Source organism: Suncus etruscus, chromosome 20 (assembly GCF_024139225.1).
Source record: "Suncus etruscus isolate mSunEtr1 chromosome 20, mSunEtr1.pri.cur, whole genome shotgun sequence".
Taxonomy (NCBI): Eukaryota; Metazoa; Chordata; class Mammalia; order Eulipotyphla; family Soricidae; genus Suncus; species Suncus etruscus.
The window spans coordinates 29990111-29998430 of NC_064867.1; the positions used below are offsets into that span (position 1 = coordinate 29990111).

General features: G+C 51.6%; 1 protein-coding gene across 1 annotated transcript; it reads right to left on the bottom strand.

The window, feature by feature from the left end:
• Positions 1–1447: 1447 nt before the first annotated feature.
• Positions 1448–3151, bottom strand: GP9 (glycoprotein IX platelet). The gene is made up of 2 exons (XM_049766096.1): positions 3097–3151; positions 1448–1986 (listed from the first exon to the last, which is right to left on the bottom strand). The coding sequence occupies exons 1-2, from the start codon at positions 3149–3151 to the stop codon at positions 1448–1450; spliced, it is 594 nt and encodes a 197-aa protein (XP_049622053.1).
• Between the last annotated feature and the right edge of the window lie 5169 nt (positions 3152–8320).

The window sequence follows — 8320 nt, forward strand, 5'->3', positions numbered from 1 at the left end:
CTATGGTGTAACCTGCTGCCTGGCAAGCATATAATCTTAATAGAGACCCCAGGTTCTTTAAGAGCAGCCTGCTGCCTGGCAGGTCGGAGTGTAGCTGACTGGTTCTAGGTCAGTTTTAGGAGCTCTTCTGCGACACTGGTGGGGTGGAGCCCCCTGACTGCTGGAGGACACTGGCTGGAGGACAGTGCTCCAGGTTCCTCAATGTCCAGAGGATAGGACAGTTGCCAGGAGCCATGCTGAAGCCCCCATTCCCCCAGATGGGGGCAGCTGGCCACCAAGTGTGGCAGAGGTGGTGGCCCCAGGTAAACGCTGGCATTAGGAAGAGGGTACAACCCAAGCATCGAGTTAGATAAGGTAGTGCTGTCTGGCTGGTGGGTGACTGTGACATCACTGGTGCTTGACTTTTAGTGGGAATTAGGCCCAGTTTTTTGGGGGGTCTAGGGGGGTACAGGATGGGTGGGAGGATAGTAATGATACCTGGGGGATGAGATGAAGAGAAGGGCTATGGCAGGTGGGATAGGAGTCATGTAGGTGCTTTGGCTGGGGTGAATGGTCTTTGGGGGGTTCCACAGAGGACAGAAGTGATCAGCTTGGGACTGGGATTGGTGCCACCCTTGATCCCCAAGGTACCTGCTTGCCTGGGCCTAGTCATAGTCCTGCTGCAACAAAGGATTCTTTAGAGGCCCAAGTGACCTCAGAGACAGGGCTGAGTGTCAGAGGCATCTGGGGAACAATATGTTGTCCCCATCACCTTCACCGAACCCTACCCTATCAGCTGGCTGCTGGGTAGACTTTGGGGAAGGTCTGGGTGAGGTTTTGAAGGAGGTGCTGCAAGTAGAAGAGGGGCTGGGAGCCCCAGCTCTGGCCTAAGCAGCCAGAGATTGTAGAATTGGGGGTGGCAGAGATAACCCATCTTTTTTGTTTTGTTTTTTTTGTTTTTGGGTCACACCTGGCAGTGCTCAGGGGTTACTCCTGACTCTACACTCAGAAATCGTTCCTGGCAGGCTCAGGGGACCATATGGGATGCCGGGATTTGAACCACCGACCTTCTGCATGCAAGGCAAATGCCTTACCTCCATGCTATCTCTCTGGCCCCAGAGATAACCCATCTTACTAGAAACTTTGGAACAGGGGAACCCTGATGGTGCTTGTCAGAACCCAGACTGGCAGCTGGGGCAGAGTGTCCTGGCTTGGGCAGAAATTAGGCAATAGAGAGGACTGGAGCAATAGTCTGTCTTACATTGTCACCAACCTGGGTTTGATCCCTGGCATCCCATGTGGTCCCCTGAGCACCGCCAGGAGTGAGTCCTGAGTGTAGAGCCAGGAGTAACCCCTGAATATCACCGAGGTATGGCCCAAAAATAAAAAAAAAGGGGAGGAGTAGCAAGTTTATTGCGAGGACTGGGGTTACCAATTCTGGGGGCTGATAGAGTGACCCTGGCTCAAGCTAGTCCTGGGACTGTGACACTGTGCAGAGCAGCCCTGCCAGGAGTGTCAGGCTTAGCAGGGCGACAATCACCAGCCCCACGTCCCACCAGATCCTGTTCTGGATCCATGGCTCGTTCAGCTGCCAGCCACAGTTGCCTAGCTCATGGCCGGTCAGCTGGCCCAGTGGACGGCGTGTGGCTCGGGGTGGGCTGGCGCAGTGGACATGCTGCAGGGCCTCGGGCGTGTGGTCCTCCAGCCAGAGGCGCAGGTAGGTGAGACTGCAGTCGCAGTGCCACGGGTTCTCAGCCACATCCAGCAGCTGCAGCTGCGGCAGGTGGTCGAAGGCGCCGGGGGGCACAGAGCGCAGGCTGTTGTTGGCCAAGAGGAGCTGGCGGGTGTGGATGGGCAGGGCAGGCAAGGCTGAGAGCCCGCGCCCCACACAGTCCACCCACAACCCCAGGGTTTCCAGGACATGGCAGGTGCATAGAGGAGGGCAGCTACTGGTGGCTGCCGTCCCCCAGAGCAGGAAAAGGATCCCCCACGCAGATATCATCAGTGCTGGATGGGAGAAGATCAGCAAGATGAGGCAAGGGCAGGCCTGGATTCCCCCATCCCATCCTTTAACTTTAACTTTAACTTTTTAGTTTTTGTTTTTGTTTTTGGGTCGCACTGGGTGGCACTTAGGTTACTCCTGGCTCTGCACTTAAAAATCGCTCCTGGCAGGCACAGGGGACCATATGGGATGCTGGGATTTGAGCCACCATCTGTCCTGGATTGGCTGCGTGCAAGGCAAACGCCCTACCGCTGTGCTATATCTCTGGCCCCTGACTTGACATGGGACAGGACATAACCATCCCCAGGCCAGGGTGGCTGTTTGTTGGCAGACTCTGATAAGGGGATGTGGAGGAGGTGAGGACATTCTGGGGTAGAGGAAAGAACCTTTGGGCTTTCCTTAGGGGTCACGGTGCAGAACACCACTAAGCAGCTTCCAGCCTTGGAGCCTGGACCAGTGCTTGGCAAAGAGCCTGTGACAGGTCTCCCAGGCTGCCCCCACTGACACCTTGGCCCAGGCTGGTCTGTTCTGTGGATCAGTTTGCCTATGACCAAGCCAACTCTTCAGTGCCCCCTGCTTTGGGGATGATGGGGGTGCGACAGAGGTGGGAGATGTGCATAGGTGAAGCCTGTTGGGAAGGACACTGAGGACAGCTGACTCAGCTGGGCCGGTTAAGGCCAGAGAGGCACAAATTTTATTATGTATATGTGCTGGGGCATCGTGTGAGTGAGAGAGAGAGTGTGTGTGTGTGTTGCCTTTAATAAGGGAAATAGTTGGAGAATAAATTATGAATTTGCCAAGAAACAGTACTTTGGGGCTGGAGAGATAGCACAGCGGTAGGGTATTTGCCTTGCATGCAGCCAACCCAGGAGGGACCCGGTTTGATTTCAAGCATTCCCTATGGTCCCCAACCTGTCAGGGGTGAGTTCTGAGTGCAGAGCTAGGAGCAATTCCTGAGCACCTCTGGGTCTGACCCAACAATCAATCAATCAATCAATAAAGTTAAAAAAAAGAAACAGTACTTAATGCCAAGCCACTCTCCACCCCATTCTCTAAAGAGAAGAGCTAAAGGGGACATAAACTGGCCTGGTGTGAAAGGTGGTGTCGGCTCTTACCTCTGCAACCTCCTGTAGGACACTCTAGGACCTGAACTGTTCCGGCCAGGGTCATGGTGCTTCTCTGCGGTAGGAGTTGCTGGTAGCCAGTGCAGTGCAGAGGAGGAAGGAAACGATGAAAATAGCCTGGCTTATCCCTGAGTACAGCCTCCAGGCTGCTCCTGGTGGGTCCCCCCAGCCTATCCCACAATATAGCTCTTCCTCCTTGGCGGTTTTCTTGTTCTTTTTATTTTAATTAATTTTTGGGGGGGTCACACCTGGTGGTGTTCAGGGGTTATTCCTGGCTCTGCGCTCAGAAGTCGCCCCTGGCAGACTTGGAGGATCATGTGGGATGCTGGAAATCCAACCGGGGTCCATCCTGGGTTGGCCAAGTGCAAGGCAAATGCCTGACTGCTGTGCTATCACTCCGGCTACTGTTCCCTTGTGTTTTCTCATCTGTAAGATGGAGCAGAGATTGGACACTAGAGGTGTAGGCTAGGCAGAGAATGTACAATAAACAATTACTTGGTGTTTGTTTTTGGAGCCACACCTGAAAGTTGCTCAGTTATCACTCCTAATGGGGTTTGGGGGGGATCATATGCGGTGCCAAGTTGGCCGTGTGCCGTACCCAGTGTATTATCTTTCTGGCCCTGCAGCAACTTTCTGCTCCTCAGTCAGGGTGATATTTACAGAAAACTCAAAAGTATGCAAGGCAGCATTGCTCATGGTAGTACAAAACTGGAGAGGAAAGGAGGAAGCCCTGGTCCATTTGTAGTATCCTACAAACATCTAATGAACTGGAAAGAAATGGGAGGAGGGGGCCAGAGCGATAGCACAGTGGCAGGGTGTTTGCCTTGCATGTAGCCAACACAGGACAGATACTGGTTGATTCCTGGCATCCCATAGGGCCCCTTGAGCCTGCCAGGAGCAATTTTTGAGCACAGAGCCAGGAGTAACTCCTGAGCACTGCCGGGTGTGACTCCTCCCCCAAAAAAAAATAATGGAAGGAATTACCTTGAATGCATTTCCCTAAAGAGTATCTTTCTTTCTTTTTTTGAGGGGGAGGGTTTGGGTCACACCTGGCAGAATTTGGGAGTTACTCCTGGCTCTGTGCTCAGAAATTGTTCCTGGCACACTCGAAGGATCATATGGGATGCTGAGGATCTAACCAGGTTGGCCTTGTGCAAAGCAAATGCCCTATGACTGTGCTATCATTCCAACCCCTCCCTGAAAAGTCTCTATATGAGGAGAGGGAAATGCACCTTCTTTCTTTCTTTATATATATATATATATATATATATTTATTTATTTATTTATTTTGGTTTTTGGGCCACACCCGGCGGTGCTCAGGGGTTCCTCCTGGCTGTCTGCTCAGAAATAGCTCCTGGCAGGCACGGGGGACCATATGGGACACCGGGATTCGAACCAACCACCTTTGGTCCTGGATCGGCTGCTTGCAAGGCAAAACGCCACTGTGCTATATCTCCGGGCCCCTTTCTTTATATTTTTTTAAGGCCACATCTGGGGTTACTTTTGGTTCTACACTCGGAAACAACTCTTGGCAGCCTTGGGTAACACAGGGGGATGCCAGAGATTGAACCTGGGTCAGCCACATGCAAGGCAAACATTATAACTTGGGCCTCCTGTAGGCAGAGCGTGTGCTCAGACCCCCTGAGATATCTCTCGGATCCTGAGATCGTTTCTGCTGTGAAAGAGTTGGAATGTCTCAGCAATGTCTCTTCCCTGAGGACGTTGAAGATTTCCCTCAAACTCACTATAAAACGATATCACTTTTCGTTTCCTCTCCATATCGTCTCCTAACCAAACAGTCTCATACGGGGTCTACAAGCTCCCAGAACTTCCTTTTTCCACCCAGGACTTTTTACACCCATGCACGCCCCCTGCATTCTCGGGGGCTGTGGCCTCTTGTCAGAGTCTCTGTATGTGAGCCCTGGGCCTGCTCCTTATCTTAACAGGACAGGCGTTTGTGGGGTCGGTGGTTGGGGGCTGTCCATGTGGCATTGTTTCCCCTGCCCCTATCACATGGGCATGTTTTTATGCATGTATGTACATGTACGCACATTCATATGCACAGCAAGGCCCCACCCACCCATCCACTCTATGCTTCACACCTGCTTCCACGTCAATTCTGTGTATTCTTTCTGGTTCCAAATTCAGCTTGTCCCCCTTCCTCAGTTCTTAGCCTGGACCGAGTGCCTTGAGAACAACCCTCTGCATCCAGGAGGGCCCTTGTACCCCAGCATCTAAAACCAACATGGACACCCTCAGTTGGGGCCGGAGAGATAGCACAACAGTAGGGAGTTTGCCTTGCACACAGCCGATCCAAGACACCCTCAGTAATTCTCTACCTTGGGAAGGTCGACTTCATCTTCTCTGCTCACTTCCCAGCCAGAAATCTGGGGTACCTGGAGCCCTTCTCCCACCTCACTTCCACATCCCATCAGCCAAATTCCCTCATTATTTCTTTGCCCCTACTCTGCCCTCTTTGCTGACTCAGTCCCCGCTTTTTTGTTTGTTTTTGTTCTTGGAACACATTGAGTAGTGCTCAGGGCTTATTCATGACTCTGTGCTTGGGGATTGAACCTGGATCTATCTCGTCTAAGGCCCTGCCTGCTGTACACTCCAATCCCATTTTTTTTTTTTTTGGGCCACACCCGGCGATGCTCAGGGGTTACTCCTGGCTGTCTGCTCAGAAATAGCTCCTGGCAGGCACGGGGGACCATATGGGACACCGGTATTCGAACCAACCACCTTTGGTCCTGGATCGGCTGCTTACAAGGCAAACGCCGCTGTGCTATCTCTCCGGGCCCCTCCAATCCCATTTTTCCCTTTTCTGACCCTGCCTTCCACCTCTTTCAGGCAGTCTTCATCCCTACAGTTTCTCTCACTTCCCTGTTGAATGAGACCTTCTGGCTCCTCCTGGGTCTTTCTCTCTGTTCCCCAGCAATTTTTTCCTTGTTTAAATTCCAGCTTTTGAGGGGGTCAGGGCGATAGCACAGAAGTAGGGAGTTTGGGGCTGGAGAAATAGCATGGAGATAGGATGTTTGCCTTACATGCAGAAGGACTGTAGTTTGAATTCCGGCATCCCATATGGTCCCCCGAGCCTGCCAGGAAGCGATTTCTGAGTGTAGAGCCAGGAGTAACCCCTGAGCGCTGCCGGATGTGACCCCAAAACAAAAACAAACAAACATAAAAGTAGTAGGGAGTTTGCCTTGAACATGGCCTACCCAGGACAGATCCAGGTTTGATCCCCAGCATCCCATATAGTCCCCAGAACCGGCAAGGAGCAATTTCTGAGTGCAGAACCAGGAGTAACCTCTGAGCACCGCCAGGTGTGGGCCCCCCCCCAAAAAAAAAACAAACAACAAAAACCAACCAAACAAAAAACTCCAGCTTTTGGGAGAGCCTGTAGTCAGCCAGGCCTGCTGCTCCCCCTTCTGGCCACGTCTGCCTCCTGGGCCTTCTGGATGACCCCCATGTAGATTTAGACAGATTCCCTGTCTTCCCTGAACTCTGTTCTCCCGTGATGCCAGCCCCCATGGAAATAAGCCTTGGGCATCCTGGCCTCTTTGTCCTGTTGGGCTCCCTCCTTCAACCTATCACTGCAACAGCTTTTTCTGGAAAGCTTCACGCAAGCATCTGACATCGGAAGACACGCCAGTTCGAGACTCTCTTGGTTTATAAGGTCTGTGTCCCTGTCACTGTCCTTTCATCCTGCTCACCATCATGGCCTCACAAGTTGACACTGGGATATTTATGGTTCCCTCCTTGTGTTTACTCTACCCTGGTTTACATATAAATTGAGCTGAGCTCCTGGCCTTCTAGTCAAAAGACTACATCTCCCAGCATCCTTTGCCTTTCAACACAGTCATGTGATGAGATTGTACCCCATGAGAAAATAGGAAGATCAGAAGCCTGCAGCTTCTTGGTTCTGTTTTCTCTTGGCTGTGGGGACAAGGAATGGGGAGGCGTGGATGATCCCTGGGGCATAGGCCTGGATTGAGTTTGGCAGATCTGGAAACAGAAGAGACCTGGTCCTCAGTGATTCTGGAATCCCTCTTCAGTATCCCCCTTCACCTGTCCTGAGAGAGAGATTTAGTTTCATCCTTGCCTTTGTCTCCATTATAGTGGCTGGTGTGTTATGACCACCTGCTAATAGGCCAACAGTGCTGTTCAGAAGTCACAGGATGGAACTCCAAGATCCTACCCTCACCCCCAGAATCAGTTGCTCTGATGACATCACTGCCAGTGTATGTTGAGTTTTTGTTTTGTTTCGTTTTGCCTTTTTTTTTTTTTACATTTTGACCCAACATTTTTTTGTTTTGTTTTGCTTTTTTTGTTTGTTTGTTTTGGGGCTATACGCATTGATACCCAAGGGTTGTTACTCCTGGCGCTACACTCAAAAAACTCCTAGTGGTTGGGGCCAGAGAGAGAGCACAGCTGATCCAGGATGGATGGTGGTTGGAATCCTGGCAGAGCCAGGAGTAACCCCTGAGTGCTACCAGGTGTGGCCCCAAAACCAAATCCAAAACCAAAACAAAAAACTCTTGGGGGACCATACGGGAACCATAAGGCAAGCATGCTACCCAATATTATTTCCCCGCCCCCAGCATGTGCTATTTCACGGCAGCAGTTGACCCTAGGAAGGAAGATTTCCCAGGGGACACTTGGTTTAGTGTGTGTGGGGTTTTTTGTGGCTGGTGGTGTAAAGGAAAGCAAGAGATGCTGCAGAGAGGAAGTCGAACTCTGAGCACGGCAGGGCTGGCAGAGCCTTTGCTGACTCAAGAGAGATCAGGGTTGGGTTTGGAGCAATAGCACAGCTGGTAGGGTGTTTGCCTTGCACACGGCCTACCTGTGTTTGATCCCTTGCATCCCATATGATCCCTGGGGTCTGCCTAGAGTAACCCCTGAGCACTGCTGGGTGTAGCCCAAAAACTGGAGGAAAAAAAAGGGGGTTGAGGGGCTCCCCATAGCCTGGGAGCAGCACCCCTACTTCAGATTAAAAAAAAAGTCTGGGGTTGGAGCTCTGCAGGATCCCCTGAGCAGCACTGGGAATGACCCCCAAGACAAACAAAAAAAAAAGTGAGAAAACAGTAAGTGGTGCAGTGAACCCCTAAAGGGCTGGTCCTCGTTGCTGCAGCTCTGAATTCCATTTACCCAACCTGCTCATGACAATTTGGTGTAAGAAGTTATCTGCTTTCTCTGTGGCATCATTTTCTGCTAT

Excerpts from the sequence above, each read along its gene's own strand:
- GP9 (XM_049766096.1), bottom strand. The coding sequence starts at position 3,151 with ATGACCCTGGCCGGAACAGTTCAGGTCCTAGAGTGTCCTACAGGAGGT. Across the intron at positions 1,987-3,096 it reads TCCTACAGGAGGTTGCAGAG|CACTGATGATATCTGCGTGG; the intron begins GTAAGAGCCGAC and ends TCTCCCATCCAG.